Source organism: Cydia amplana, chromosome 9 (assembly GCF_948474715.1).
Source record: "Cydia amplana chromosome 9, ilCydAmpl1.1, whole genome shotgun sequence".
Classification (NCBI taxonomy): domain Eukaryota; kingdom Metazoa; phylum Arthropoda; class Insecta; order Lepidoptera; family Tortricidae; genus Cydia; species Cydia amplana.
Genome location: NC_086077.1, coordinates 16,664,764 through 16,681,857, shown reverse-complemented (window position 1 = coordinate 16,681,857; position 17,094 = coordinate 16,664,764). Strand labels below are relative to the sequence as shown.

The 17,094-nt window shown below is 40.1% G+C and overlaps 1 protein-coding gene across 1 annotated transcript in view; it reads right to left on the bottom strand.

The window, feature by feature from the left end:
• The window catches only part of LOC134650863 (WD repeat domain phosphoinositide-interacting protein 2), a 33,422-nt gene that overhangs the window by 11,548 nt on the left and 4,780 nt on the right, over window positions 1-17,094 (bottom strand). Inside the window, exons 2-4 of the mRNA XM_063505798.1 lie at window positions 16,024-16,185; window positions 4,755-4,845; window positions 2,732-3,195 (exon numbers count right to left, since the gene is read on the bottom strand). Coding sequence (XP_063361868.1) covers window positions 2,732-3,195; window positions 4,755-4,845; window positions 16,024-16,185 — 717 coding nt within the window. The remainder of the gene's footprint in view (window positions 1-2,731; window positions 3,196-4,754; window positions 4,846-16,023; window positions 16,186-17,094) is intronic.

Sequence of the window (17,094 nt, the reverse complement as noted above, 5' to 3'; positions counted from 1 at the left end):
AAACTTCAGAGGAGGACCTAACTAAGAGTGGTTACAACCACCAAAAAATATTATTTATTATTATTGTTCGCGGGATTTCCCGGGATTCATAAGAGTACCTAATCGACATATACTCAGACTCGGGGTCAAATTATTAACTAAATGCAATTGTTTAATGCCGATAGTTTGAATGGTTACGTTGATTTGTTTATTTAGTACAAATTTGTATACATTAAATGTTTGAAACATATGATAACCAGTTTTTATTTCAATTACCTCGTTACACACATACACATTACATTTTTGATCGATTTTCTACACAGTACGTTATATGTCACAACACGCATTTTTATGAATTAAACTATTGAATTTTACTAATAATTTGACGCCGAGTCTGATTATATGTCGATTAGGTACTCTTATGAGTCCCGGGAAATCCCGCGAACAATATTAATAAATAATATTTTTTGGTGGTTGTAACCACTCTTAGTTAGGTCCTCATCTGAAGTTTAGGTAAATAGGCACTACCTATTCCGAGCACTGCTGATTAGTAATCTACCTAGCCTATAAATACTTTTAAAAAAATACTGGCCGCTATAAATTCGTGTTTATTGACTATTCTTTTTTCAAAATTTCAAACGTTTATTTGTCAGTTGCTCTTCATTTGTTTTTGGCACTCGATTGCAACATGTCGCTAGGGAAAAATAATTTGCTCAAAATTGAGCAACGTTCCGTGATTAAATTTCTCACTAAAGAAGGAAATACGCCATCGCAGATAAAACAACGTATGTTGCCCGTGTTTGGTGATTCGTGTCCTTCCGATTTCACAATTAAGTTCTGGTCTAGGCAATTTAAATCGGGCCGCGAAAGTCTAGAAGACGATCCTCGTAGTGGACGACCAATTTCTGCCATCACTGAAGAAAATGTGACCAAGGTGAAAAATATAATTCTTGAAGACCGACGAGTGAAACAATGCGAGATAGCTAGAGATGTGGGCATTAGTAAGGAACGGGTAAATGAAATAATTCATTTCCCGCCCGCTGGAAACACCACCCCGCAATGTCATACTCATATCGGCTGTGCACACTCGTCGAGTCTCGGAACCGTTCCGATCCAATCGCAGAAGCGCGAGACGAGACGAGAGAGGAACCGTATGTAGGTACACACTCGTTCTCGGCCCGTCTCGGTATCTCGACGAGTGTGATTATTCCCGCCCGCTGGAAACACCACCCCACAACACAGATTATATAATAGTTCTTACGAACAGATACTTATCTTTTACCTATACCTACCGTTTTGATACCTACACAAAAATACAATGAAGTGACCTTCAACGCGCCGCTCCCCGCACCGTGCACGCCGGCATAACGCTAGGGTTGCCGACGCTTAGAAATGATAAATAAAATACCTACTTATATAGCGGAATGAAATAACATAAAATCTAAAGCTAAAATTATGTATGTTATCATTAATTTACAATTGTTTTACATCAAAATGTAATGCATGTTTTTTTTTCTTTCTCTAAGAGTACTTTCCGCTGTAAAAGAACGTATTGTCCTTAAAATAAACTTTACCTACCAAAAGAACTTAAAAGTTTGCTTTCTATTTCAACTATGTCGATATCGCACGATAAATGTGTCATAACAAACACTAAGTACATGTCTAAAGAAATTCAATAGTACCTACCTACGTAACTTGTAACTATCGTAAAAATTGGCAGTGCAGCGCGGTGACGTGCGTGCGTGAGCGCGTATGGCAACCAACTGGCTTGCTTTTCTACCGTGAACGGGAACAGATTCGTAGGTATAAATCCGAGCTCGCGCGGAGAGTTCCATAGGCCTGCCCACAATGTCATACTCATGATATCGGCTGTGCACACTCGTCGAGAGCCTATCGCCGAGTCTCGGAACCGCTCCGATCCAATCGCCGAAGAAGACGAGAAAGGAGCCGTATGTAAGTACACACTCGTTCTCGGCCCGTATCGGGGTATCTCGACGAGTGTGGTTATTTATTGATAACGGTCAGTTGCCCGATGCGACAGTGTAGCAAAAAGTAATCTAGAGACATATTTATAACTATTTCTAAGAAGTATAATATAACAGAAACAAAGTGACTTTAATATGTGACCGTTCCCCGGGCAAAAGCGTCGGCGTCACCTTATGGCGCTCGGTGCTTACGTCCCGTAGCTCGAATTAGTGTTGAAACGTCGTTAATAGTAGCGTAAGCATCTTAAGGTACGTCCACCTGTGGGACGTCACGTATTATGACAGGAAATCGACTTCTGACTCAAAGTTCCTCATAAAACATTGAACATTTTTACCGGCTCCAAGTCATTGTTATCCAATGGGTACTTATAATCGAAACGGAAGGACAAGTCGCAACCGTTTAAGACAATCGAGACCAGATTTAGAATAAGCAATATCTTTTTATAACAGGTGCCAAGCTAAACCTTTTACCGGTAGTAAGCGAACTCGTTAGTCTCAGGTAAAATTTGGCAGTGCGCCAGAAAATATTGAATAATAAAGTAACATAGAAGCCATAGTTGGCTGAATCGTAACCGATACGTTAAGTAAATAATGTATCTTTACTGCTAGGAAGGCAAATAAAAATAACAAATATTATCTTATTTAGTAGAAAAATCAAAACAATACTTTAGTACCTAAAGGCTCTGCGCCTCACGCAGCTCCTCGCTTCACTCGGAACGGCACGATAGTTACCTGGGGGCTCCGCGCCGGGCTGCGGCGTGGGCGGCGTGGGAGGCTCCGCCAGACGGAACACGTGCACCGTCTCCGTGTTCGACGAGGCCGCTAGGAACGTCCCGCACGCGCTGAACGCCAGGCACGAGATCGACACGCATCTCTTCACTCCGCGCCTGAACTCAAACAGGCGTACTCGCTCGGGCACCGCGAATACTCTTATAACTGTGCCGCGTTCGGACGCGGTTGCTAATCGTCGCCCACACGAAGACCAGGCTAAGGCAGCTAGTCCGGAATCGTGCGCGCTGAGCACGCATTTAGCGTTTAAGTGCACCGCGTCGAAGATCTGTACTTCGCCGACGGCGCTGGAGCCCGGGTAGGCGAGGTAGCAGCGGTCGGCGGCGGGGGCCAGCGCGCACAGCCCGCGCGGGTTGGGCGGCGTGTCGCGGATCGTGTGGAGGATTTTCATATCGCGGATGTTGTGGATGTGCAGGGATTCCTCGAGGCATACCACCAGCCGCTGTGGAGCGTCCAGTTGATATGGTTAGATAAAATACTGTATAGTTTATAGCTTTCTAATAGAGCCCGAAGGCTAATCCTATTGTCTATTGTTAAGTAAAACCGCTCGTGCCACGTGCCACAACCACCTGCATAAAAAATCGGTACTTCGGTTACTGAGTGCCGACGAGTCGAACGCTACAGAACCAGTCTAAAATGTGTCATCGAGATGCGTAACAACGGCGCGTTATCGGAGAGCGCACCTACAGTGGTTTTTGAGCGTTGGACTAGCCCGCGCTCAGGTGCCAAATAGAATAATTAGGACCCTTTTTTGCAGGTAAGTAGCACGTGCGGTTTTACTGAACAATAGACAATAGGATAAGCCTTCGGGCTCTACTAGAAAGCTACAAACTATACAAGTGTGAAAGTAGCAATTTCCTTGGTACGGGGGCAGGCATTTATGTAAATTACTTCAGTATTAGTATAAGCATGGGCAATAACGCCGCTGACTTCCAAGCCGAGACATTCGCTATAATTGCCTGTATGCATGAGAATTTAGTTAGGCAGACCCAAGGGAAGAATATCTATATACTTAGCGACAGTCAGGCTGCACTCAAAGCGCTTACGGCGCCCAGGGTGGACTCTAGACTGGTATACAATGACGTCCAAGCTCTGAATCAGCTTGGAAGGCAAAACAAAGTACAACTGGTATGTATCATATCCTCATATGTTAACAGTTGAACTAACTGTGAAGTATCCTTTCAAACAAAAAATATTTTTCCGATTTGCAATCATATATTAGGGACATTCAAAATAATATCCCTAAGAATTGAGAACCTATTCCTATGAAATCGGTTAAAATTACAACATAATGTAACAAATAATCATAAGTACCTATTAGCTGTGTCATCATCATCAGTAAAGAGAGACCAAGACGTAATTATAAATATTATAGGACATTCTTACACAAATTGACTAAGTCCCACACACAGACAATCCAACCTCTAGACATAGCATAGTCGCGCTACCCCCTCCGCCACACATACGGTAGCGTTACTCCATCTTCGAGTCAATCCCGTGCCGTGATTGGTCCGTGTCTTTGAACGGACCAATCACGGCACGGGATTCGCTCACCTCGTCCCCCCGCACCCCCGTATTTTTGGCAGCATCGGTTTCATGAAAGAATTGGCCTATATAATATTTAAAACCTTCGCGTTTTGAACACATATTAACTCACATTTATAGACGGATTTTTATTTATAACATTATGTGCAGTGGGTGGTTTGAAAATGTGATGTCTACCCCAAACTTTTTCATACACTTTTCGACGGGTAGTTGCACAAATCTCTGTTTTGACATTTTGCTGAGACTTTAGTTGGCCGCGACCATGACCAGTGAAACCTGTGTCGAAACGTCGGTATATAAAGGTAATTGAATAAATTTCGCGTTAGACCCGTCTATAAATGTGAGTTAATAAGAATTGGCCTAAGCTCAGTCTAGAGGTTGGATTGTCAGTGGTCCCACAGTAACAACAGAATAAATAAAGAATGGTGATAATATAAAGAATGGTGAAGGACGTACCGAGCGGTTGAGCTTGACGGCAAGGATGGTGTTGCTGTAGCTGTAGTTGCATATTTCCGTGCCCTTCTTGTAGTGGCACACTATCAGCTTCCTGCGAACAAACAACCCATACTGTTACTTCACTCATATCCTGAATAAGAGTAAGTATTTTGTTTAAATAATTGATGAAAATCGTTTCTATTCCATTCTAATTCGGCGACTTGAAGTAACTAAGTTCTAAGTTGGGTTAGAATTTTAAAACCTAAATAGCAATGGCACAGAGATTTCATATCCAAGTATAGGTAGGTATTTTAAGGTTCTTCACCTCTAAAACATTATCCTTATGTATACAATCTGTTTCAAAGAAAAGCAAGAACGGACAGGATATTATTTATCGATGTTGTCCTGTCCATTCTTTTCACAAACGTGACTCATTCTTGGTCAATGCTCGTGATATTTTTTCTTTGTTCTACAGTAAACTTGTTAACGCTATTTTCTTTTATTATACCACCGACGGCAAACAAGCACACTGCCCTTTTGATAATGAGTTACAGTAGCCTATAGACGCTTGCAACTCCAGAAGTGTCACAATGTGTTGTAGCTCCTTTAGAAACCTTTTTTGAAAAACCCCATACCATACTAATATAGTCACTCGAGAAAACCGGAAATTTCGAAACCGCACCGCACGTGTATATGTATAGGGAATCTGATTAAAAATACAAATGCAAGAATGTTATGCATTTTATAATGGACTTTAGTTTTATTTACGACCGCATATTGAATTGACATCACAAACACCGTGGTTGATTTCTTGCATAAATGCATAACAATAGTGATTATTAATACACGTGTCGTGTGGGTAACGAGGGGGGAATGGCAGAGGGAGGGGGTATGTTTGCAAACAAGGCAAATGTAGCGCGGGCGCGGCTGACGGGCGTTATCAGCGATTATATGCGCGTGCACATATAGTCGCGTCACAGTTTCTTCGCCAAGCGAAAATCAACTTTATCGCCTTTGCACAAGTTAAAAGTTAAATGGTAAAAAAGTGAGGTATTTAGCATTGTAGACGCTAGCTCCTGTTAAGCTAAAAACGACGTTAAGCTATTGAAATAGAGTTTAAAGTTGATTGGGAAAGTCGAGAGGCGAGTGCAATTGTCATCTTCATATCCGCATTAGCGGTGGGGCTGTGACGTCAGAGTGACGTTATGTGGCGAAGATGAAGTCATATACGTATAAATCGTATAATATATACTCTTTTTATATTTGTAGAAGTTGCGTGGATGATGTAAGATGTAGTAATATTTCTTATGCCTGCATAGCCATGGAGCTTTTCAGGACAATGCCAAGTTCTCTAGGAGTAGTGACTATTTGATAACGTGTTGTAGAAAGAGGTATAGAAACTGCAAAAGCCAGTTCAGTATACTAGCTATGTATATTGTATAATAAATAATATCCTATATATATAAAAAAAAAAACATTTAATTCTACAAAGTTGTCCAGAGTGAGAAGAAGGGGTAGAAATTTTTACTTTTCTCTACTGTGTTTATCACAAATATGCAATTTAGATAGGTACATAAATATACCAGTGTCAATTTTAAGAAGTAAAGGGGCCCACTGATTAACAGTCCGCCGGACGGTATCAGCCTGTCAGTTGTTCGGAGCTGTCAACTTTTTGTTCTAACTGACAGGCCGATACCGTCCGGCGGACTGTTAATCAGTGGGCCCCTTAAGTAATATTTGTTTCAGAAAAGGTCTACGTTTACGTTAAAGTCTACGTTTTAAAAACGTGTGTAATTGGTGATAAATTGAGGATATTTAGAGACCAGCCACCTTTTCAAAAACGTTAGAATAAACATTCGAAAAAAAAAACCGTCACAATTTATAAGTAAATATCTGGGAGACTGAGCTTTGCTCGGAAAACATATAAAAACTCAGAAACCAGCGTTTTCCCAGAGATAAGACCTAGCTAGATCGATTTTTCGCCCCTGAAAACCCCCATATACCAAATTTCATCGAAATCGTTAGAGCCGTTGCCGAGATCGCCGAAATATATATATATAAATAAATAAATATATAAACAAGAATTGCTCGTTTAAAGGTATTCGATTTTTCAAACGTTTTACTCGTTTCAAGACAATTTATTTTCTCCTGTGCTAAACCATTATGTTAATGTATATACTTTACATGCGTAATAGTTGAGCGTGACGCGTCGCCTACGCAGCACGCGCGACCAATAAGCAGTGACTCAGAGGTTTCGCGACAACAGTGAACAGCTGATGAGTCCATACATTTCCACTGCGTAAGGATAAGACAATATTGTTCTAATCTTTATACCTTAGCACTAAGGTCGATTTTAGTCTACGAGTCTCCACCCATACGAGTTGTCTTTAAGTCATAATATTATGTCCTTACACAAATAATTGACTACAAAAAAAAACAAGATCCTAATAGAAAAAAAATCAATGCCGAGTTTTTATCCCATTTGATACCTATTTCCATTTAGTTGTTTATAAATAGGTAATACGAATGATACAGAAATGTAGGTAAAGAATTATTCGACACTTATTTTCTTATACATAATGTACTCAGCAATACTACTCGCTTAGCACCTTTCATTACAAACTTGAAACTTCTACACATGCATGGAGGGTTCCTTTTTTCTACAGCTGACTGTACAATCGAAAGACCTCGTGATTCTGACAAGAATTAAACATGAAATGTTGTAGATCAAAAACTCTACAAAAGAGCAACGAATAAGTGTACTTGAAGATACAAATTTAATTTGAATTTGACAGTGTCACTATAAACATCATATTTTCATGTAAATTGTAAATTTTATATTACATACCCACATATTTTAATGATGACATCGCGTCACTTTGTCATTGCAAATGCCATGCAGAGTTAGCTTAGTCCGACTCTAACTGGATATTTTATTGCCTATATTAAAAACAAACACCTTGAGGCGAGTAGAAGGCGTTTTTTGCAAATAGTCCTGTATGATGTCATCACGTGTACTAACACATTGACCATTAGTAGACTTTATGTCTTAGTAATAGGGTCTACGTCAGTTCACGGTGTAGTGGTAAATGTGGTATAGATGTCGGCGGCCGGTCGTTTTTTTAATTGAATACATTAATCCAATAGATAGGTAGGATTGGTCAGTTAGGTTGCTTCAGATGCCCGAAGGGCAAACTGTCCAGAAATAGGAGCCCCGTCGACCAAGGGAACGAGACAAAGATTTTCACGTTTCACGATATGCCTAGGAATCTCACGATCTGCCTGATATTACGATCGGCCGCCGACATATACGCAATATTTTCGCGATCGTTACGCATTTCAAGGGAAACAAATAAAACGATATCGCAGTCAAGGTCATAAACATGCATGTTTTTAATATGGTATCGGAATAACAAAATACGGGTTTGTGAATTTTCGTATTGTTTAAAGTGTGGATTTATACCTAATTGTTGTTTTTAATTGAAAGGAAAATGGAATTTCACCGCGTAGAGCTACATTCGAACTTTGTGGCTACAACCAGAGGCCCGTTTCTCAAAAGCTTGTAACTTGTAATACAAGTGGAAGTCCCTTTCTAACAGAAGCTGTCAAAAAGTGACATCCGCTTGTATTACAAGTTACAAGCTTTTGAGAAACGTAGCGAAATCAATTGCAATGTCCTAAAAACTTACTGTTTTACATTGTGCATTAATACTTAAGTATAGTTAGGATATTATATTCGTTAAGTACACTACATCGATAAGCCCCATCTCACAGACAATCCAACCTCTAGTCATAGCATAGTCGCGCTACCCCCTCTGCCACATATACGGTAGCGTTACTCCATCTTCGAGTCAATCCCGTGCCGTGATTGGTCCGTGTCTTTGAACGGACCAATCACGGCACGGGATTCGCTCACCTCGTCCCCCCGCACCCCCGTATTTTTGGCAGCATCGGTTTCATGAAAGAATAGGGATGATGACACATGTTGAATTTTATAACAAAATCTAGTAAAATAGATAGCATACGAGCAATTTATCACAATAATGTGGATATTAAAATAAAATATTGAAAAATGACAAAATTACAGGACCTGAAAGTTTCAAAATTTAAGTTTTTTTTAACTTCCAAAAACGATAAAAGTAAGGGTACCATTCGATTCCTTACATTTCATCCAAAAAAATATTGTATAGCAACTACAATACATAAACGCAATATTTCACCGACAAAAACGCAATTTTCTTGTTTTGTCCATACGGGCGATGCGGTCCAGATGGGCGATGACGTCACGGCCTCTGTCCGTTTTGTATAGGGCGTTTCGCGAGTGAAATGCGACTGTCGGACTTTGACTACAATTTCTGACTTTTGTGTTACTTTAATGCAATGGGTTCCATATAGACATTAGATCCTAAAAACAAACCCGATCGATTGATACCATAAAAAAAAATTAGTCATGTAGCCTATTGGCCTAAGCTCAGCCTAGAGGTTGGATTGTCAGTGGCCCCATCTAGACGGTTCAAGAACTTGCATGCAATATTCGATACATTAAATTGCTAACTACAGAGTACCATCGCTCACACTGTTAACTGTTCATTGGTAGACCTTATGCATTTTGTAATAAGGTTCACCGATGTACAGTTAGGAGTGTTACTGTTTGTTCAGTCGATCGACCAAATTACCGCAATGTAAAGAAAAGCGCATGCAATTTCTAGTTGCAATTAGCAATTGGTATATCCAATAAATAGTAATTATATTCTAAATTGGTTATATCCTGTACAGTGTACAAGTTAAAATGTAACATTGTTTTAGTATTAGACAAATACACAATGTTACTCTTGTTTACAATAATTAGCTACATACCAACAGCATTAGCAAACAGCACGTGTTACTAATGCAGATAAAAACAATTCTATAGATAAGCATTTTCCGGTGCGTTAACACCACAATAATAAAAAAATACATAATTAATAAAAATATTTAAATACAGTGGAATCCGTTTATTATGACTCGGCTTATACTGACCAACCGCTTTCTATGACGCAATTACTATGCGAAGTTTGGTTTTCATATAAAATTCTTTGTGACAAAGTCGGATAAGATGACTTCGCTTATAGTGACAAATCGCTTACTATGACCTGTAAATCCTATTTTTATGAAATTATGTCCGGTTATACTGACACTCGCTGGTTTTCGTGGCCGTCCCCACGTCTCCCTGCGACGACGAAGTTTGGTACGTGCGTGGCGTGTAAGGTGTTTTAGGTTTGATTTTCGGTGAAACTTGATAATTGGCTGATAAAACTCATCTCTCACAAAGGAATTTGAGATTAATTTGGAGAAATTACCAAAAATAAGAAGTTATACAACTATGCTTTATATGACATCCGCTTAGTATGACGTGTTTGTCACTTCCCTTTGATGTCATTATAAGCGGATTCTACTGTATACATATTTAAAATTAAAACGGCATATCCTTTGTAAAACATTACTAGTATTTGGCGAGACGAATTCATATTCATGTTATGCATTATCATATAAGAGATTACATTATAATGCATAACATTACCATGACACAAATATCTGGACATATATATTACAGAGATGAGGGTCTACAAGGTCCTTTAGGTCGTACAAGGTCCCCTGATTCAAACGGGATAGTTAAGTTTTAAAACAAACGGATGTAGAAATTACAATACATTTTTGTTTTTATTGACTCTTGCATGGAAATAATAGTAGTTTTCACACCTCCTATTCAGAAAAGAGCTCTTTCTTCCCTGCTAGGAGGGATCAAAGTGGCACTTTTCCTCCCTGCTAGGAGGGATCAAAGTAACACTTTTTTGTTCTAGCACACTATTTTTACATTTAGTTAGAAAGCAAAAGCTGTCAAAAAGTAACATCCGCTTGTATTACAAGTTACAAGCAAGTCGTCTTAATACCTACGTATAGACACTAAACTGAAAATTATGAATAAACATAGTTAATTTTACGTTCATTACCTACTACACCTGTATTTTTATTAATAGAATATTGCGCTAAAATTCGACCAGCGGAACGTCAAGGTATTTTAAGAGAAACTAAAAATACGCGTCATCATAAAAAAAAAAACAGATCGCAAACCAATCGATGTTGACCCTCGTAATCCCACTAAAATAACAAACCATTAAGAATGCAACTCTAATATACACCTACATACGTACAAGGCAAAAACCCTGTTAAAATGTGAACCTTATTCCATAGAAATACTGTTCAAAACGTGTAAATTAATTAACGTGTCTCGAACTTTATAAAAATGTCTTAACTGTGTGTGAACTACATAGATACATACGACGTTTTTGAATTAAAACCATCTCTAGGTCGCATTGAATTGAATGTCGCCCGTGCTTTCCTAGACCAAATCTAAAAGACGAGAGCGACTTTGTCCTTGTCTGATACATTGTTATTTAGTATTTCGCTTCTATTCTCTGAATTCTCTCTCAAGTTTGTCGTATCTATTTTCATAGTTGACCTTTTCGATGTACACCGGGTTTGCATATTTGTCACGTTTGAGCCCTAGGTATATGTAACTATGTAACTCCGGATTGCCATACTAATATGGTCTACGCCCCCCTCCTAGTACTAATTTACCATGGTCCATGGCAATGTACTGTTTGCGGACAATTCGTATACCTACGTATTTCATTGAAAAAACATAGGATCTAGCGATGGCCAGAAGAGTGGATTACTGATCCATTCAGCTATAGCGTAATGTCAAATGGGGAAGCAGCGAAGTAGCCTCTAACTGTTAGAGTGAGATAGTAAACGTTTGTGTGCAATGCAGACAGCAAGAGATTTTTGTTATACCGTCTACATCCACAGTGTTAATTGACAGTACCATCGCCCACACTGTTAACTGACAGTTCGTAAACCTTATTACAAAAGGCCACCGATGGACAAGAGTGTTGCTGTCGAACATAAACCTTATTACCAAGACATAAGGTCTACCGAGTTAGAAGTATTGCTAGTATTTCCGGACGTTGTCCGAATCGGGCCGGTGTTGTGTAAGAGCCAGGGCCAAGTTCACATCGCGACCGCACAGAAATAGACGGACGGTGCACGTCAGCTCGTGACAAACGTGCACTCAAGTCACTCAACCCAACACCTTATTACGAGGGCATACAGTGAGATTTACGATGTTGAAAATTAAATTTCATATCGTGATGAAAAAACGGGTGCTATTAGATTTTTTATTTTATTTAACAATGGCTTATGTCAACAATCACACCGGCGCGTCCGTACCAGTGTGATAACCGCCTAACAGTCCTGATTCTGCCAATATCTGGCGTACCAGGCCAAGGACATTACGACATTAGTGATTACTTACTGTCCTACACTGTTACTAGTAAAGATAAGGGCAATAGGCTACATGACTAATTTTTATTTATGGTATCAATCGATCGGGTTTGTTTTTTAGGATCAAATGTCTATATGGGACCCATTGCATTAAAGTAACACAAAAGTCTGAAATTGTAGTCAAAGGCCGACAGTCGCACTTCACTCGCGAAACGCCCTATACAAAACGGCCAGGGGCCGTGACGTCATCGCCCTTCTTGTAGTATGGACAAAACAAGAAAATTGCGTTTTTGTCGGTGAAATATTGCGTTTATGTATATAGTTGCTATACAATATTTTTATGGATGAAATGTAAGGAATCGAATGATACCCTTACTTTTATCGTTTTTGGAAGTTAAAAAAAACTTAAATTTTGAAACTTTCAGGTCCTGTATTTTTGTGGTTTTTCAATATTTTATTTGAATATCCACATTATTGTGATAAATTGCTCGTTTGCTATCTATTTTACTAGATTTTGTTATAAAATTCAACATGTGTCATCATCTCTATTGTAATGTCTATCAAATGTAGAATATCCCGATCCCAACAGTCGATGCCTTTTGATATGTAAAGTGTCATTCTATGGAACTTGCTATATAAAGGTTCCGTCACACAGGCGCGTTTTTCGAGCGGGGCGTGAACGGTTTATATGTAAAAGCGGCGCGCCGCCCGGAAAATTCGCCTGTGTGACGAAGCCTCAACTATGTAAACAAAAGTCACTAGTAAATTCATCATTCAGAGAAGTGTTCAGAGACAATTTCAATATGGCGGTTTGTTTACATATTTAGCAAGTTCCATAGAATGACACTTTACATATAGGTATGTAGATTATGGTGTCGCTTATTTCTCGATAAAAAAAAATTAATTTATTATCTTTTCAAACCCTCACAAATAAAGCTAAAAACCCAGAACACCCGAAAATGAACGTACCTATAGAACGAATCAACCGAAATTGAGTCAGTGGCTTGCAGGCCAATTTGAACGTACAGTCACCATCAGATATATCGGAGCGGCCAAGGTGTTCACAATATCTGAACACGCACTCTAACGCCCTGACAATAGAGGCGTGTTCTTATATTTGTGAGCGCCTTAGCCGCTCCGATATATCTGATGGCGCCTGTACACTGACATCAGAAAGATATTTGAATCATGTTATTTAGTTATCGTGCGTCTCGCCCGCGCCAATACATGTACGGGCAAGTGCGAACGAAATGCACGAAAATTAAATGACATCAGTTAGATGTCATTCTGATATCAGTGAACGTTCGAATTGGCTTGATAGTATCGTTATTATCGCTGCAGTATTTAGCAAATTGCGTATTAATGCGTGACGCAAGCTGCGTATGCGCATACTACGCATACAGCGCGTCAGTAGCAAGCGGCGCCGGCGGCCGAAGAATATCTAATTGGAATATTAATTAAATGATCAGCACTTGGCCTAACGCTTTTGATCTGAAAATAAAGTCATAATTTTTTGTCAAAGTATGTCCAAGAAAAAAATCGGTGTCTGTCTAATAATTAATTACTAATATGTATAACCTTGGTTTCAAATTTATGACTTGGCCGTTGTTTCATATGTTCCCTTACTATATTTTGTAAATTTGAGCTCTCTGGCGTTAATATCTTTTTTTTTTTCAGAGTGGGAATGCATTTACGCACAGTGTGTGGGACTGGCCGCTCCTTATCCCTCTCTTGGCGAGAGGGGTGGTGTGGGAGGGAGGGGAGGGATTTGGCCCATTAAACCCACTCCGGCGTTTCACCCTTATTGCCGTACGTGAGGGCGCACTGGGTTCGTGAGGACCCAATAAAAAGACTAGGGACTTAAAGAACTCTAAAGTTTTTTTACTTAGCGCAGTCTCCTATTAAACGAGCACAGTTCTTTTTTAAACAAAAAAACTCGAGTTCGTATCAACACTATTTGAAATGCCACGAAAAATAATCCACATATTTGAAATGTGTATTTTGGTCAGATTCATTGCGGTCACATTGAGCCGTTGTTTGTTTAGAGCTAGACACGTAGGTATTTATACAATGAACTCTAGTCCGATACCGTCAAGGACAACGGTCGGATGACTTGAGGGGTTAAAGAGTTTACTAACCCCCTGCCAACAGCACCTATACTATCCGCAAACCAAAATGGCGGCCGAGATCACATTACCATCTCTTTCACTCCTGCTGCAACTATGCAAGTGTACGTGAGAAGTCATTTTGGTACAGTCAAGTGTAAAAATATGGGTACATATAACTTACTCATAAATATGTCGCATAGTTCTTACATACACAATAGCTGTTATGTATATGTATGTGTTAACACATACATACACATAACATGTGTGAACCCATATTTTTACCATTGACTTTATTGACTGTACCTCCGTTTCCTAAATGAAAGTTTACTTAATGTCCTATGAAATTTTCGAGAACTTTCCGCAAAATGCACATTTTTAGTTCAAGGGCTCAAAACGGCCCTCAACTCAGAATGTCCCTGTTCATGATAAATAACAGTTCTAGAAAACAAAAACACCCGTACGATTACATCAGATTCATTCAGCATTCCTCTCGACGTGTCCAGCGCCATGCCAAGTGCCGTCGCGTCGGTGTTGAGAAATAACTATTATAAGTGGAAATGACGGTATTGCTGACTTGCCAACTTTGAAAACTAAACTGTTTCTACGCCCGGCTGATGCTAAACAAACATTTGTTATGTAAACATATGTAAGCTTTAGTTTAGACAACGATTTATATTAGTATAGTGGCAAAAAAGCCTACTAAGTACGTGATGGCAATTGGTTACCGTTGCCCGTTCATGGGCCAAAAATATATGTACACAATTTAAATTTAAGTCGTGGAAGTATAGTTACATTTTGACAGTAAATTTAAATTGAACTTGGTAAAAGAGAAAATTCGGCTTACTTGCTCTTGCTGGTAACATATTTGTTATGTACCTACGTAAACAACTTGATCAATTATACCTATTAGATAAGAAGTTACATGTCATCAAAACTTGTTACTTGTTATAATAGGTACTTACACAGTATCGTCAATTAAAAAATGAATGACCATTTAATAAAATCAAAGGTTGGTGTATTTGGAGGACATACACTCTTAAAGCCGTAAGGGGGCGCCACAAGCCTTCAGGAAATTGTCATATAATTAGAAATTTCGACCCATGCCACTGTGACCGGATAGCAGAGTGGTTCAGGCACCTGCCCGGTAAACGGGGGACGCTGGTTCGATTCCAGCGGGCGCAGCATGGTTTCATTTTTATCGCCTGTCACTTTCGATATGCCCGTCATTTTCGCACTTACATACTTGTTAGAACGTGACAGGCATGGTGCCAAGCGATAAAAATGCGACCGTGCTACCGCCGCAGCTGAAGGCTTTGGTCATTTTTTCCTTTGTATATGACATTTGTTTCGTCCCTGAATCGCTGTCAAACTTTCGGTTTTGTAGAAAAGTTTCTTTTCTGTACGGTAGTATAGTCGTCATCTTCATCTACTTCGCGTTGTCCCGGCATTTTGCCACGGCTCATGGGAGCCTGGGGTCCGCTCGGCAACTAATCCCAGGAATTGGCGTGGGCACTAGTATTTACGAAAGCGACTGCCATCTGACCTTCCAACCCAGAGGGTAAACTAGGCGCTTATTGGGATTAGTCCGGTATCCCAGCAATGTTTTCCTTCACCGAAAAGCGACTGGTAAATATCAAATGATGTTTCGTACAAAAGTTCCGAAAAAGTCATTGGTACGAACCGGGGTTTGAACCCACTACCTCCGGATTGCAAGTCGCACGCTCTTCGCTAGACCTCCAGCGCACCTGTAGGTGCTCAGCGCTGGTGGTCAGCGGTGGTCAGCGGTGGTGTTCAGCGCTGTACGGTAAGTAGTATAGTAATAACCTAATTATTCTGTGACTATAGTTAGAGTTGCTTACCTGGGCGCAGCGACGGTGACCACGGCGACGAGACTGGAGCTGAACAGCCGGTCGACGAGACAGGTGTCCTGGCCAGAGCGGGACGCGTATATTTCCTCGACCCCATCGTCAGGGGTCAGCGCGAACAGGTGGTAGCCTTGGCTGCTACCGGCCACCAGTGATCTGGAAGACAAAGGATGGTTATTGTTTTGACGACTGATGTGGCCTAGTGGGTAGTGATAGTGACCCTGCCTGTGAAGCCGCGGCAGGCGTGGCTCACTCCGCGATTTCGTCGCTTTGCTACAGGTAGCTAAAAGTACATCCGTTCCACACCAATTTTGGTGGCTAGCCATAAGCCGCGCGTGGCGCTGTCGCCACCTAGCGGCCATATCTGTGGTGATCGTAACAGACGCGTTTTGTTAGAGAGTGAGTCTTCTATACCTAGTACTATTATTTATTCTGTGGCCGCGGTCCTGGGTTCGAATCCCGGTAAGGGCATTTATTTGTGTGATTAACACAGATATTTGTTCCTGGGTCTTGGGTGTTTTCTATGTATTTATGTATTTGTATATTATATATATGGTTGTATGAGTACCAACAACACAAGCCTTCTTGAGCTTACTGTGGGACTTAGTAAATCTGTGTAAGAGTATCCTATAATATTTATTTATTAGGGAAAAATGCTAGAGATGGACATGCAGTCACATTCAAGGTTCTAGCTAAATTGGACATTCCATAGCGTAAGCATGGGACAACCAATTTAGCTAGGACCCTAAATGGCGTAGTAATCCCGTGTGGTGACTGTACCAACGTCCACACTGTTAATAAATTATAGATGATAAAGTAAGGTTGGTAAGCACGAAGAATTTTGTACATTGACCCGCTAGTTTTTAGGGTTCCGTAGCCAAATGGCAAAAAACGAAACCCTTATAGATTCGTCATGTCTGTCTGTCCGTCTGTCTGTCCGTCCGTATGTCACAGCCACTTTTCTCCGAAACTATAAGAACTATACTGTTGAAACTTGGTAAGTAGATGTATTCTGTGAACCGCATTAAGATTTTCACACAAAAATAGAAAAAAAACAATAAATTT